General features: G+C 36.3%; 1 protein-coding gene across 2 annotated transcripts in view; it reads right to left on the bottom strand.

Moving 5' to 3' along the window:
- The window catches only part of LOC107589187 (sphingomyelin phosphodiesterase 3), a 47,997-nt gene that overhangs the window by 4,760 nt on the left and 26,449 nt on the right, over window positions 1-16,788 (bottom strand). For both annotated transcript variants that reach the window (XM_016277552.1, XM_016277554.1), the window contains exons 3-5: window positions 8,767-8,842; window positions 3,147-3,308; window positions 2,204-2,293 (exon numbers count right to left, since the gene is read on the bottom strand). In XM_016277552.1, coding sequence (XP_016133038.1) covers window positions 2,204-2,293; window positions 3,147-3,308; window positions 8,767-8,842 — 328 coding nt within the window. The remainder of the gene's footprint in view (window positions 1-2,203; window positions 2,294-3,146; window positions 3,309-8,766; window positions 8,843-16,788) is intronic.

Below are 16,788 nucleotides of genomic sequence, written 5' to 3'. Positions count from 1 at the left end.
GCATATATTGTATATAGTGTATACATTCATCTACACACACACACACGCACATTATTCATCTATATATATATATATACAGTATATATAAATAACAAAATTGACAGTATAATATAAAGTAATATATATTTATTTAATAATATAATTAATATATTAACAAAATACATAAAAAGAACATCATGGTAAAGTTGAAATCTGATATGTGAGTAGTGCGGGATGCAAGATTTCTGGAACCAAAAAAATAAAAGATGGGTCATGGACTAAATAAGGTTAAAGGGGTCATATGATACGATTTCAATTTTTCCTTTCTCTTTGGAGTGTTACAAGCTCTTTGCTTGCTAAAAAAACAGCATTATTATATGGGACTTTTTCTAACTCATGTAATAAGAAGGCTTTCAAAACAGTAAAATCTGTAAAGTTGCAAAGACTAAAGTCTCAAATCCAAAGAGATATTCTTTATAAAAGTTAAGACTTGTCCATGCCCTCCTAAAACGCCTCGTTTAAACACGCCCCCACATATCTACGTCACTGTGTGGGAAGATTTGCATAACGCCACCCAAATGTTCACGCAAAGAAAGAAGGCGTAACTTTTATTCTCGCTGTAGTAGTGTTGCCGCCGCCGCCATGTCGTGAAGACGCTGTGTTTCATTGTGAAAGCGAAACTACTTTGTTTGGCCTTCCAAAAGAGGACGATATCCGCTTCGTCATGCCTAGAGCTGATACGTGCTGGTGGCTGAGGAAAAACATCAATTATGCGCTGTCAATCGCCGGATCGGCTTTCACCGTGGACGAAGCAGAGTCCAGCCTGGGGTCATCACATGTGGTTGGCGCAAGCCTCCTTTGTCAAATCCGCCGGCGCCGCTCACTCAAAGCCTGTAAGTATGTTTTTTATATTTAAAGAATTTGACACTGATGATTGAAACACGAGTTTTATGTTTACACGGCGCAATACGCAACGCAAAGCGTAAAAACACAGTATAAGTCATTACAATCAGTAAATATGTCCCCACTGGATGCAACAAATGCCTCGTTTGTAATGGGTTTTATTGGTTTTGTCTTGCCGTGCCGGGAGACGGTGTCACAGTATGTTAAGGGGCATAACATTTCTGTCACACGCTTGAGGTATTCGGCCAATCACAACGCACTGGATAGCTGGCCAATCACAGCACACCTTGCTTTTCAGAACAATGAGCTTTGTAAAAATCTACGCGTTTCAGAAAGGCAGGGCATAGAGGAGAAACAATAATGTACATTATGTGGGAAATAATGTGTTTTTTTAACCTTAAACCGCATAAACACATTGCATTACACCAAATACACCAAATAATGTTCTTTTTAGCAACATCATATGACCCCTTTAAGTACCCCTGTTCTAGAGGTTAGTAACAAAATTGTTGTCTTTCCTCTATACAGAGTGTCAATCTCCATACCCTCACCAGGCCTTGAACCTCAGAAGAGAGAAAAAACAGTAGTGTGTGCTATAAAAGAAAAGTGGAACACACCCACAAATGGTGCCCACTAAAATCAGAAGTGTCATTAAAGGCCTGCACTCCGTTAGATCTATTTCAGAAGTGGGGCTGGGCAAGAACTTCTCTCCCGTGGTCTCCTGCCAGCGCATCTAGTGCACCATCTGTGTGTGGCCGTGTGACATCTAATTTAGCTCTGACATGGAAGCAACTTTAAAATCTCCGAGAAATTGAGACACTTTAAGAAAAAAAAGCCTGTTACCATATAAGAGATTATTATTATTATATATCTTTTTTTGTGTCTGGAAAAGGTTAAAATTAAATTAATACGGTTTTAAAAGAAATGGTTTATTTATTAAATATTTAATAATAACATCAACTATTTTAATAAAATAATACATCTGTTTAATAACAAATATATATATTTAATTTATATATATATAATTTTTTTTAATTACATATACCTTCCATTAAACATTAAAACCTTGATGTTGATATTACATGCACATGAAACCTTTTGTGTCTCAACTACCCATCTATAATATGGATGTTATACATTAAATAGATATATATTTGCATTATTACATCTATTATCAGAGCCCTTCTTTCTAGATATTTCCATTTGCATCAGTTCTCGAAAAACCCACATTGGTCAACCACAAGTACAGATCTCTATCCACTAACCCACAACACCCAAGCTTTCATGGCATTGTCTGTAAAACTTCTTTTACTAAACTCACCCAAAGCCCACGGTTTGTCTTCTCCAGGACCAAGACGACAGGGGTCTTTATAATGAGTGAAGAGGGCATGCTGCTGTTCCAGCTTATCCTCTGAATGACAGAAACCGTGTGAGAAAGAAAGAGTCTTTCAGAAAGGGTTACATTGCCTCCATCTGGTCATACACAACAAGCTGATTATTATTATTATTATTAATATTATTATTATAGAATGATAGTTCTGACTATAAATTATTATGTAAAAAAACAAGAAATTGTAAAAGATTAAACTCTTGTTTGATTATTATTATTATTATTTATATTATTATAGAATGATAGTTCTGGCTATAAAATATAAGGGGGGAAAAAACAAGAAATTGTGAAAGATTAAACTCTTGTTATTATTAAAAGTAATAAAAAATTAAAAAAAATTAAAAAAGGAGAGAAGAATTGTTTATTGTAATAATAATAATAAAACATTTGTCTGCCATGTTTTTCACACTGTGTATTTTTTATTTTTAATAATAAAGTTAGTAATGTAATAAAATATTTACAATTAATATTTTATTATTATTATCATTATTAAAAAAATATTTTCAAAATACATTTTCTGCCAGTTTTTCCCCCACAAAATTGTCATTTAAAATTACTTACAATAATAACAATAGCAATAACAATAATAACAACAATATTTATAATCTTTTTTTTTTACATTAGTGTAAATGATTTTGCCGCAATTTTATAAAAGAAATGGACCAACCAAGTCAAATTGGGATTGTTGTTAGCCATGTTTTAAGACAAGAGTATTTTGGGGGAAAATATCATGGAATGGGTTTAAACATGCTAACATATGTTAAACCCAGCTGTTATATATACTTATTATTAGTAGCTAAATGTATAATACATTTTTTTGTTTATTGCTTTAGAATAAAATTTCCAGCTGTTTGTAGGGAGAAAATGTTAGCACCTGAAGAGCAGTTGTCAAAGTTAAGGTCTCCGAGGATGACGTCGAAGGCCACCTGATCTTCCAGAACCTTCTCCTCGTTCGTGGGACCCGAGGTGGCCCTCTTGAACTCTGCACCCCACTCCAGCAGCATATCCAACTGCTCGCAGCGCACCGATGAATCACCTGAGAGAGGAAGACAGATTTACACAAACAATACCTAAGAACTGAAATGTAATAAAACCCTGGATTTCATTTTATGGAGGGTTTTATTCAATAAAGTGCACACGGATCACACTGTGCAAAACAACTCATTTGATTTCGGTGTAATGTAATGAAATAGCGTCACACTGAGGCGCCTCCAGTTTATCACATTTTCACGACTCGATCTAAGGCGGTTATGGCAGATGTAGCGATTTAATGAGGCCAGGGTGGGAAAACAGAGACAGGAAGAGCGCGAAAGAGCAGTGAAGCAAAGGAAAAGAGGAGATCATCTGTAACATCTCCCCTCTGCTTTGGTGGAGCTGGCAGGGGCAGGTGTAGAAGAGAGAGAGAGACAAGAGAAAAAGAACAGCAATTTAATTGTATCCCTCGTACATTTAATGAAGTTAGAAGTGTGTATGTGTTGCTGTTGGTAAAAAAATCTCTTAAAGGTGTATTGTGTAATTTCTGCTTCACCAAATGGAATTGCAAAACAATTACTGTTTACTTGATTAATTGTTTCTGATTGATCTTGGCATTCTGCAGTCATTTATTTACATATTGCAAAATTTTGTTCAATTGCAACAAACACTACTGTTCAAAAGTCTGGGGTATGTTAATTTTTTTTATGTTTTTGAAAGAAGTCTCTTATGCTCCCCAAGACTGCATTTATTTGATTAAAAAAAAGTAATCTTGTGAGATATTATTATTTAAACAAATGTTTTTTAATTGAATATATTTTTTAAAAATTAATTTATTCTTGTGATGATAAAGCTGAATTTTCAGCATCATTACTCCAGTATTTAGTGTCCTTTACATGATCCTTCAGAAATCAATTCTAATATGCTAATTTGCTGCTCAAGAAACATTTCTTATTATTATCAATGCTGAATTTTTTTTTGAGATTCTTTAATGAATACAAAGTTCAAAAATGTTTAGTTATTTGAAATAGAAACCTTTAGTAAAAATGTCTAATTTACTGTCACGTTTTCATCAATTTAATGCATTAAAAAAATCTAACTGAAATCTTACTAACCCCAAACTTTTGAACAGTAGTCTAATAAGAAAATGCACAATAATCTGGCAATTGTCACTAAATAAACCCTACAGTCAATACAAAATCTCTCTGCTTTGTGTCAGCTTTTATTTAGTATTTTTCCAGGTTTTATTTTCTTTATAATTCGCCTTTCCACATATCAAAGCTTTAAAAAGGTCTTAAATCAGAAAGTCTAAAATTCATGAAGTCATGGCATTAAATGTTGCATGCACTGAAAAAAAACCTTCCTTAGTATTTTTGTTTTGTTTCCCAATACAAATATCTAAACATCCTTAAACAAGATACATTTACTTGAGATGCAAACTAAAGATATGAAGAAAAATTTTCTTTCTGAGAAATTGAACAAAAATAATTGATCTTATGCTTAAAATAAGAACAAATATCTGTCAATGGGGTACGAAAACTTGCTTTTCCTTTGAATTAAGTTGATTTTTCTGAGCCCATTGACAGATATTTCTTATTTGTTTTAATCAAACTTGCTTCATTTTGATCAATTTCTCATATCTTCTGCCATTTGCTTCTCAAGTAAATGTATCTTGACTTAATAATCTTCAGATTTGCAATGAAAAACAAAAATAAATTACTTATGAAGATGATCAAAAGGTACAGATAAAAGTTTTCCTTATTCTAGCAGGCATTTTATTGTAAAATGAATTAAAAAGTAATAGCGATCTATTGGAAGATGTATTTTCAAACTTTGAAGCATTGCTAATACAAGAAATTTACATGTAGAGACCATATTGATGTACTGGGTTCCATTCAATATTGGGTTCCATTCTATTCCTTAAATTTTCTTTAAAGACTAGGGGTGCTCCGATTGATTGGCTACCGATCACTATCGGCCGATAATCGCTTTGGGATGATTGATCGGTGGTCTCTAAAAAGGCTGATCTCAAAAAAACGATCTCAAGCTGATGATGCACTTGCCATGAGAGGTTTGGCACAACATGCCAAGCGGTGAAATAATTATAACTTCCTTGAATGCGCGCACGGCATCCGATGCGTGAGGTGTGTACGCGCTCTGGCGTAGTTTACGCAAGCGCCGGAAGTGATCTCTCGCGCGTATACGTCACTCATTGGTTATACAGTGCACAGTCATTGTAGGTACGACTGCTAATCAAAATGGTACTTACTTGCACTTATCCGGATTGTTCAAACCGACTTAAAACTAAAAGATTACGTTCTCTCACGCAAACTCATTCGGGAGTGGTGACTTTCCACGTATTCCCAACTTCTGAGCCTGCTCGCCTGAAGTTATGGTTGATTGCTCTTCGGCTGGATATCAACACACCCATTAACATAAACTACGCCAGAGCGCGTACACACCTCACGCATCGGATGCCGTGCGCGCGCTCAAGGAAGTTGAACATAGTGGTGTATTAGAGGTAAAAAATTATATAAATACTGTTCGGTTTCTCGCATAAACCGATCGTTTCGTGTCTTAGGACATCAATGTGTCATCACGAGCCGCAGGGTTTAATTTGGATTTGTCTGTGCAGGTTTTTTTTACTCTCATAGATTTTGTTACCATTGACATGCATTATACGACGGATAGACTGCAACGGCTGGACTTAAAAATCATAATTTGTGTTCTACTGAAGAAACAAAGTCACCCTGGATGCCCTGGGGGTAAGCAGATAAACATCACATTTTCATTTTTGGGTGAACTATCCCTTTAAATGAAACAATTTAGAACTATTAGCCATAAAAGAGCAAAAACTGAGCCAGTTTTTCCCTCTAGGTCTCATGTAGTCTCTCTGAAATCTCTACACTGCATAAGAAACCACATTTCAGTAAGTCCAAGGCAAGTGAACGACTTCACATACATGTGTCAGGAGAATAACTTAAATCCGCCTCTGTGCTGTCAAAGTCTATAACACACACACACACACACACACACAATGTGACAGGGGAAAACAAGCGATTGACAATATCCAGAGACAAAGATGCCTCCTCTATTAACTGAACCACACTTGTCCCTGAAAGTCCCTGTCCAGCATCATCTCCATAATCAGGTTTCTCTTGCCTTCTTCCCTGTTTCTTGCCTCGTTCCCTCATGTTTCATTTATCCTCCTGAAATAGCCCCTGCTCTATATTTAGAATGGGTGGCAGACACACAGAGGCGTAGGTGGATCCTGGAATAGCAAGAGTGTCTTCGTAAAAAATGAGAGCTAGAGGTCGCAAGCTTTAAATAGGGCTGACGCCAGGATAGGCGAGAGCTCGTCGTCATGGGAACCGGGACCCTGTGGGCGAGTGGAACACGTTGATTAATCAGAGCAGAAACCAGGGGTCAACATACAGTGATGTCACAGGCCCTGCATGTGAAGTGGTGATTCGGGTGAGCGTGCATGACACAAGATACAAGACGCAAGCAAAGAAGAGTCGTTTTTTACAGTGGCATCCACACAACTGTTTCCCCGCTCTACATGGAAATCTACTCAGATGTACGGAAAACGAGCAGTAGGATTGGGACAAACCTGTCAGGATCACTCAGCATCACTGCGCCAGTCAGACTACTGCAACACCACTGGGGGATAAAACCTGAAAAACCCACGAAACCTTGTGGTCCTGCCTAGAAAAATAGCTTTACAACAACACTATTATTTCATATAAAAAAAATTACTACAGATTAGACTTAAGGTTTGTTTATTGAAATATATATTTATAATATTACATTTATATTAGTGTTGTTGTTATTAATACTTAATGCTAGTATATATATATATATATATATATATATATAACATTTTACCTGACATCAAATTCTTCTTCTATTTCTTATGATTAGATCAAATTTGCAATAGCAATTTTGGATTGTAAGTTGTTTGGATAAAAGCGTCTGGTAAATGCATAAAAGGCACTCAATTATATATAATTTTCATATTTAAAAGCTGACTAAAGATTAGGATTAAGTTTTGTTTATTGAAATTACCATTAGCTTAATTTTGTTTCATTTAAAAATATATACAGTATTTGTAATATTACAAATTTATAAAAACATAACAACAAGAAATAATAATCATAATTAATATTATTAATTCTACTACTACGAAAAATTTTATTATATATCAAATAAATGATTTTGATAAATGATCTCACATCTTTCTTCTTATTATATAAAAACTGCAATAAATAGTATTCAAAATGTTTGCATTGTAAGTTGCTTTGGATAAAAATGTCTGCTAAATGCATAAATGTAATTCATATAATAATTAATAATTATAATAATTTTTTGAGACTGAAGAGGAAATGCCTCAATATGGAAAAGAAATAAATGCTCAATATGGCTGCTGTAGTCTTGCTTTACAATTAAAAGAGTCAAATTTTTCAGTAAAGATACCCATAAAACATCCTTAAAGGATCATGAAACACTAAATTACATTTTCTGAGATTTTAACAGAGGTGTCTATGTATGTTGAGCATCATAGAAGACAGTGTTAGCATCCATTAATTTTAATAGCAGGAGAAAACAGGTTAATTTTGAGCTTTTTGCACCATTTTCGTCTTACATGTTTATAATCTACATCACATCAATGTCACAATTTGTGACTTGCAAATCACTGTTGTACTTTGATGACATGTCATTGTCATTGTAATTATTCATGAGACTGCGTGTCTGTCCTATTAGAAGATTGCTTCGCTAAATTATTCACAACAGCACATGTTGATTTCCTATGACAGATGCTTCAGACTGTGAGATCGCACACATTCAGAGACACGTTCAAAGACTGAGAGTGAGTATTTGTTGTTGCTTTGTAAAAGTCTTTTCTATAGACCTTGAGTCTCCAACACAAACGTGATTCATCCACACTGTGAATGTAACTGGTTTTTACAGCTCCTTGATGCAACCAATCAAACAGCTTATATAAACACAGTAAAATAAGCCTAAAAATGTATTAAAAATGCAACAGTGCGGTCTTATATATTTCCCATGCAGAGTGCCAATTCAAACAGCTGTGCATTTATTTGTGCATTAAATTAGAGCTCTCACAGGATGTGTGTATTCATGTAATGTACGGTGAGCTTACAAATCCATGTATAATATATATAAATTTTGTTTTGTGTAATAATGAATTGCAGCGTGCATTTGAGGGAAGCTTTGATGATTTTATCTCAGTAAGAGCAAAATAAAACTGTCTGAATCAGAAGACATTGTTGTGTTGTCTGTCTATCCAGTTTTGGTTACCATTGACTTCCAGTGTATGTACAAAAAAAATAATAATAATAAATCTTTCAAAATCAACATGAGGGTTAGTAAATGATGACAGAATTTTTATTTTTGGGTGTTTAAGCCTTTAAGTCTCTTTGATATCCTGGTTTCAGGTATGACTAGATATGAGATATCCAACTGTCTGCTCTATTTGTATGTTTATATGTGACACCTACCTTCAATAGCATGCAGATGAGTACAAGTGATATATCCAACAACCCGCTGATCCTGAGCAGAGCTTCCCACCTGCACCTGAGAGAATAGAGCAGGAGAACAAAAGAGATTTAAGAGTGAGAACTTTGCCACATCAAACGTGTTACAGAAATGCAAAATCGGTTATGAAGTGCTGTCAACACCCCTGAGCACTGTTGCAGTATTTCTCTGTCAGCTTCTTCTGTCATAACACTCTAGATTCCTTTCATCTGTCCGTGGCTTGTCTGGGGATCGTGTTAAAAGATAATAGCCAGAGCATGCACACCTCTGAGCTCTTCAAAACACCTGCTCGTATCATCATTTTATCCAGCCACACCAAATTCCCCCATTTCTTGTTGTTTTTCTTTTCTGGCTCATGCATTATATCGGTTCATTAGTGAGCAGACGGACTGAATATTTCAAAAAGACAAATTGATTAGTAAGTGGAGAGCAAATTTACCATGCCTAAAATGCTGGATTTGGATTGTTGTTTTCTTTCTTTCTTTCTTTCTTTCTTTCTTACACACACACACACACACACACACACACATATATATATATATATATATATATATATATATATATATATCCTGAAGCACTGAAGCGAATCAATGCGTTTTTGTAAGAAGAATATCCATATTTAAAACTTTATAAACCGTAATCTCTAGCTTCCGCTAACTGGTACGTGCGTACATGAGAAAGTGGCGTTCCAACCGGATGACGTAGGCACAGCGTAAGCTCCATTGAGAATACCAAGTTTTGTTTACAGGAGCAAAGGAAGCAACGTTTCCTTTGTTTAGCAAAGTAAAACCTCTTGGCTTATATCAAAATCTTCCAACACTTTTCTTTACAAGTCCTCGTTTTGTCCTTCTAATTCATGACCAGTGTTTTGTTTTGCTCTCTCCTCTGCGCTTTACGTTTGTCATTTCTCCACGGAGCTTATGCTACGCCTATGTCCTACATCATCCAACAGTTGGCGGAAGCTAGAGATTACCCATAGGAAAAATGTATTGCTCAGTGGTTGCTCTTCCTAAGCTCAGGAGACTTAGATGAGATTCTCATATATCTCTCATTTTAGTATTAACAGCATTTCAGATGTTTCTCCTAAAATTCATTAGGAGAAATAGAAGTAGACACAAATGAGACTTGAGAAATATTTGAGAATAAAAGAGTCAAAACTGAGAATGTGGTGGAAGAAACATAGAATATCTCTTCGTTGTCTTGCTGCAATCTCTATCAAGACTCCATTATAGGAATATTTTATTGCTCAGAGTTTGCTCTTTCTATACTCAGGAGACTTAGTTGTGATTCTCATTTATTTCTCATTTTAGTATCAATGGTGTCTCAGATGTTTCTCCTAAAAATGCTTAGGAGAAATAAAAGTAGACACAACTGAGACATGAGAAATATCTGAGAGAAAACGGACTGTGAGAAACATGGGAGATCTCTTTATTGTCTTGCTGTAATCTCTTTCAAGACCCCATTATAAAAATGTTTTACGGCTCAGAGGTTGCTCTTTGTTTTTTTTCTTGATTACATTGGGGTTTTTCACTTTTAATGGTCAGCACAGTAGGAGTAGAGATAGGAAACAATTGGACAGGTGAGAAGGGAACAGGAGCAGGAAAGTACCTTTAGCTGGGACTCGAAGGGGTATGAGTGGTTATGAACGAATGAAGGAAACGAGGTCTCGAATCGCACTCGCAGAAAGAGCTTGAGAAACAGTGTCTCTTCCGCGGCTCAATACGCTTTCAACTCGTTTTTTTAGTCTCGAGCAAGACTGTACAACATTTACATTACATGATTTGACAAATTTTTACATAGAAAGGGCGACAACGCACCGCATTAAAAGAAATTATCATTCATGTTTTCATAACCGCTGGCCAAATTAAAAAACGAAACAAATTAAATCATCTTTGAGAGCAAGGGGGCCCTCTGGTGTTTCGGGGGCCCTACGCAGCTTGCATATTTTGCATATAGGGAGGATCGGCTCTGGTCGCGATGAACTAATATGAGTGATTATAACTCTCAAATATTGTTCACAAAAGGCCTATTTCTCTCAAATATTGTTCACAAATCTGTGTTAGTGAGCACTTCTCCTTTGCCGAGATAATCCATCCACCTCACAGGTGTGACATATGAAGATGCTGATTAGACAGCATAGTTATTGCACAGGTGTGCCTTAGGCTGGCCACAATAAAAGGCCACTCTAAAATGTGCAGTTTTATCACACAGCACAATGCCACAGATGTCGCAAGTTTTGAGGGAGCGTGCAATTGGCATGCTGACTGCAGGAATGTCCACCAGAGCTGTTGCCCGTGAATTGAATGTTCATTTCTCTACCATAAGCCATCTCCAAAGGCGTTTCAGAGAATTTGGCAGTACATCCAACCTCCACATCCAGTATCTTCACCTCCAAGATCGTCTGAGACCAGCCACCCGGACAGCTGCTGCAACGATCGGTTTGCATAACATTTTGTGGCCAGCCTAAGGCACACCTGTGCAATAATCATGATGTCTAATCAGCATCTTGATATGCCACACCTGTGAGGTGGATGGATTATCTCGGCAAAGGAGAAGTGCTCACTAACACAGATTTAGACAGATTTGTGAACAATATTTGAGAGAAATGGGCCTTTTGTGTACATAGAAAAAGTCTTAGATCTTTGAGTTCAACTCATGAAAAATGGGGGCAAAAACAAAAGTGTTGCGTTTATAATTTTGTTCAGTGTATATATATATATATAGAGAGAGAGAGAGAGAGCACCCTCACTAATTTAACAAGCACCCTCAGTGATTTGATTGTGGAGCCGGGCCTGTTAGTGTAACAGTGTTTTTTTTTTAGCATTAAAAGGTTTGTCTTGTACAGCCCATTTTTGCAGGCATGTAAATATAGGTAATGCTTTCCTCTGTTAAATTATTGTGCAATAAAACTCTGTCTACACAAAACAACTTCAAATATGACAATGCATGTATTGTGTTTCATTGAAATGGTGTTGATAAATGACATTGAAGCTAACCAGAGGGGAGAAAAAATTGAATAAAAAGAGATCTTCTTTAACATCACAAATGTTTCTGCTAGACAGACATGAGGTTTCTTTAACATCAAATGGAGACTTCCCAGAGGAAAGAAAAATCAAAAGTGAGATCTCTTTAACATCTCAAATATTTCTCCTAGACAGAAATGAGGTTAAGATGGAGATTTTTGCTTGAGTCTCCTGCTTCTCAAACATATCTCCTGAGACAAAAACTCTAACACTCTCACATTTGTCTCCTTTTAAGTTTTAGAAGAGACCTCATCGTCATCACACACTGTGCTCAGATTTTTCTCCTTAGCTAGAGACACTGGATCTCTCACATTTGTATCTTCAAAAGTTTTGAAGAGATAACATCACACATTGTGCTCAGGTTTCTCTTAAGCTAAAGACTCTGGGGGTCTCATATTTGTCCCCTTTCATGCTTTATAAAATATCTCAACAACTTTACAAAGTGTGCACCAAGTCAAGTACTTGAAAGGCTCTAAATAAAGGGGGAAAAACATAAATCCAGAGTTTAAGAAAAATCATGCAGAAATAAGGATAATGTTACTTTTTATAAGATGATGTTTATGGGCTTAGGCACAATTTGTTGTTGGAAGTAGTAATGTACCCGATGCCTTTATCAAAACTGATTTACAGAAAAAGTAACCCTGGAGCTTTTCTTTACTGAAAGGCAAATAAATGGCTTATGACTCCATCTTGATTATTAATTGACTAATTTGATTATTAATACATATTATACGGTAGAAATGTTTGAGCTGATATTGAGACATTTGACATTTGCACACTTTGTAAAGTTGTTGAGAGACAAATGAGACACAGGAGACTAATGTGAGACCACCAGAGTATTTAGTTTAGGAGAAAAATCTGAGCACAGTGTGTGATGTTCTTGAGATCTCTTCTAAAGCTTTGAAGGAGACAAATGTGAGAGATCCAGTGTCTCTAGCTAAGGAGAAAAATCTGAGCACAGTGTGTGATGATGATGAGGTTTCTTCTAAAACTTTAAAGGAGACAAATGTGAGAGTGTTAGAATTTTTGTCTCAGAAGACAAGTTTGAGAAGCAGGAAACTCAAGCAAAAATCTCCATTCTTTCTTAAAGTAAACTCATTTCTGTCTAGGAGAAATATTTGAGATGTTAAAGAGATCTCACTTTTGATTTTTCTTTCCTATGGGTACTGCTTAAAATTTTAAATATGGATATTTTTCTTACAAAAACACATCGATTCGCCTCAGGAGGCCTTTATTATCCCCCAGGAGCTGTGTGGAGCACTTTTTTTTTATGATGGATGGATGCAGTTTATTGGACTTCTATTGGACTATTGAAAAATAACACCCATTCACTACCATTATAACGCTTGGAAGAGCCAGGACAGTTTTAAATATAATTCCAATTGTATTTGTCTGAAAGAAGAAAGTCATGTAGACCTAGGATGGCTTAAGGGTGAGTAAATCATGGGGTAATTTTCATTTTTGGGTGAAATAACCCTTTAACTGTAGGTCAAAACTAAATTACAGAAAAAGTAAATTTAAATGTAAAAATTGGCAAAATTGGCATTTACAATAAAATATCAATACCAATAAAATGAAATAAATAAACACATATATACACATATGCTCAGTTCATATAAAAAGGGTGTTTCTACTAAATACTGAGCAAAGGGTCTGAATATTTAGGACCATGTGATATTTCAGTTTTTCTTTTTTAATAAATCTGCAAAAATGTCAACAATTCTGTGTTTTTCTGTCAATATGGGGTGCTGTGTGTACATTAATGAGGAAAAAAAATTAACTTAAATGATTTTAGCAAATGGTTGCAATATAACAAAGAGTGAAAAATTTAAGGGGGTCTGAATACTTTCCGTACCCACTGTATATATACATACAGCATATTTACAGAATTCATTATATTAATATAAATCATTATTGATATAAATGTTCTATAAAATGAATTAATAAAATGTCCCTATTAGTAATTAATTAAAAATCTGTTGCTAAAAGTGTTTAAAGTTAATTAAGACATTACAACATCATATAATGCAGTATGCATTATATGGATGGCAATGGATGGTGATTTTGATTTATTAAACAGTGTTATTATATTATTTTACATTAATTGACGGCAAAAGTAAATCTAAATATTAAGGAAAAACTGGGAAAAGTAGCTTGTACAATTAATCAATACTGATAAATAAAATAAAATAAAATAATTATAGAATTCAAATGTTTTTTTCATTCTGTCTTGTTCTGCAGGCTTTGTGTATCATGCTAGTTCTAGCACTGGCATCTTTCTGTCCTCTTTTCATCCAGACGGCCCATTCAGTGTAAATCATTCAGTGACTTACATGGGCTCATTCCCAGCAAGGACTCCTATTCAAAGTGCTGAGAGCTACAGTACAGCTGGACATAGTTTCTCAACCTCCTTCCAAATACTGAAGACAAAATGCAAATTCTATATTTCAGCAGCAGGCGATAATAAATGCCATTGTTTTTCCAGAGGAGATTTGTAGATTTAATTACACTAATGAGAGTCTATCCATGTGGTCTGTACCATGAGCTCACTGCATTGGATCAAACAGGGCTAGTAGTCTTTCATTTCATCACTAGCTTTTTCCTCACTCAGCATCATTGCCTTTCTCTGTTCCATAGCTTTATGGCCTCTCTTTCTCTTTCTGTGCCCTTGTGTATGAATATTTCATTTATCCATGCTTGGCTAAGTGTGTGTGTTTGCACTGACAGAAATTCAGATGGGTGCAAATGTTTTATGTGTCAATAGGGATGTCAAAGGTTAAAATAAGATCAAATAAAATAAAAATAATAAAATAAATACTTTAAAAATATTTCTACAGTATTGGTAGCACCAAGTACCAACAATTAGATGACAGCCAACTGTTTTTCAATGCCCATGTGTGCATGCACGCATACACTTCATGAGCAAAATATATAAATATATGGAACTGGATGGATAAAAAGATGGTCTTGTAGATTACTTGTGGATTATTGTGATGTTTTTATCAGCTGTTTGAATTCTCATTCTGACGGCACCCATTCACTGCTGAGGATCCATTGGTGAGCAAGTGACGTAATGATAAATTTCTCTAAATCTGTTCCGATTAAAAAACAAGCTCATCTACAACTTGGATAGCTTGAGGGTGAGTAATTTTTTTAGCAAATTTTAATTTTTAAGTGAACTGTTCTAATTTTAAATGCGGGCCTGCTTTAAATAAAATAAATTCAAATTAAATTATTCATTATTCATTGATTTGTATTTGGTCATTTATATTACTATATTTAATGTGGTTTAATCATTTCTATAATAAAAAATTTAAATGTAAATAATTACATAATCATTTATATAAAATAATGTGTTAAATAGCATATTAGTTTTGATGTGGTATTGAAATGCAGAAAAATATTACATTTCACTGATATTGGTGTTGACTGCTGAAATGTCGTCTTAAGTGTGTGCAAGGGTTTTGTCTGACCTTGAATGATGTTTTATCTGAGCTAAAGTGCATGCAAGGTTTTGTGTTGTGATTATGCAAACATGCAAATCAGTGTTAATAAGCAGTGTGCTAACTGGAATGTGCCACTTGTAAGATCTCTTATAAGGTTAAAGATTATTTGCCCAAAGGAGAAACAGTCAGCTGGCGCAGTAAGTCCATCACACGCACACACACACAGACACACACACACACACACAGAGAGGCTTGGCTGTCTAATAAACTTCCTCCGGTCCTTCTAATCCACTCCTACTGGCAGCTTGAATGCTGAGCTGATAACACACACAGCAAAGACATGACTACAGCTGAAGATGGCTAGTACTTTACACTAACAAAGCTTTGCAAATAGAGCTGACCACAGCAGGAGCAGCGGGTCACGGTCTTTTACCGCTGAAAGACAGCACTGATTACTGTACGATCTCCAAGCTTTAGGGGGAACATTTTGCAATATTGCAGCATTTTAATTCCCTCCTGAAGACTATGCATAATAACAGTAAAATTTTCTTGCACTAAAAATAGTAATTTAGTTTTACACAACCGTTTTCCTTGTCTCTGGGCCTCTTTCATGAAACCCAAGCAGAACAAATTTACGAGTATGTCTCTCATAAATCCATTTGTATATAATTGTCCTATTGAATTGAATGTGACAACTTATGTAAGAATGCATTTATGCAATATTTATGCAGATTCACTTCGTTCTTGTTTCAGGAATGGCCCTCTGACCTTTAAACAAGCTGTTTTTGCTACTGTACCTTTAACAATTCTATATATAAACAACCTCTGTTATGTTTTATTTTGCAGCGGTTTCCCTGAATGATATGGATGGAAAAGGTTTGTGGCTTCGTTGCACACGATGGCGGTGCTTCAGGCATACCAGGCTGACCTGCTGAAGGACTTGGATGAGGGGCAGGGCCTTTCCCCTGGTGAAACGGCTGAGCTGCGGCGCGCCACAGACTTGGCCCTCCGGGCTACTAAGCAGGCAGCCTCTGCCATGGGCAGAGCGATGGCTGCTATAGTGGTGACGGAACGGCAGTTGTGGGTGAACTTAGTGGACATCGGGAAGAAAGAAGGGGCTTTCTTCTCGATGCCCCGGTTTCGCTCTCTGAACTGTTTGGCACCTCCGTTGAGACGGTGGTCAACAAATTCAGGGAGGCGAAGTCGCGCTCAGCAGCGTTCAAATCCTTCATACCACGAAGGTCCAGGTCTGAGCCCGAACAAACCAGGGGTCCTGGCCCGTCTCGGTTTGAGGATCAGAGACGGGCACAGAGGGCTAGTGTCGCGACTCGTGCCCCGCCTCCACCTGTGGGTGGGGGTAGGAAGTATCGTGGGTCAAGGGGAGGCAGGCGAAACCCGAGGGGGGAGACCTGGGCGAGGCGCCAGCGCTTTCGTCCGGGGCAGAGTAATACTTAGGTATTCACGCTCTCCCGCGGAGGGGGCGACATCTACCCTGTCCCCCCCCCCCCTTTTCTCC

Source organism: Sinocyclocheilus grahami, unplaced genomic scaffold (assembly GCF_001515645.1).
Source record: "Sinocyclocheilus grahami isolate Dianchi unplaced genomic scaffold, SAMN03320097.WGS_v1.1 scaffold113.1, whole genome shotgun sequence".
Taxonomy (NCBI): domain Eukaryota; kingdom Metazoa; phylum Chordata; class Actinopteri; order Cypriniformes; family Cyprinidae; genus Sinocyclocheilus; species Sinocyclocheilus grahami.
The sequence above is the reverse complement of the archived record's forward strand: the minus strand, read 5'-3'. Positions and strand labels throughout refer to the sequence as shown.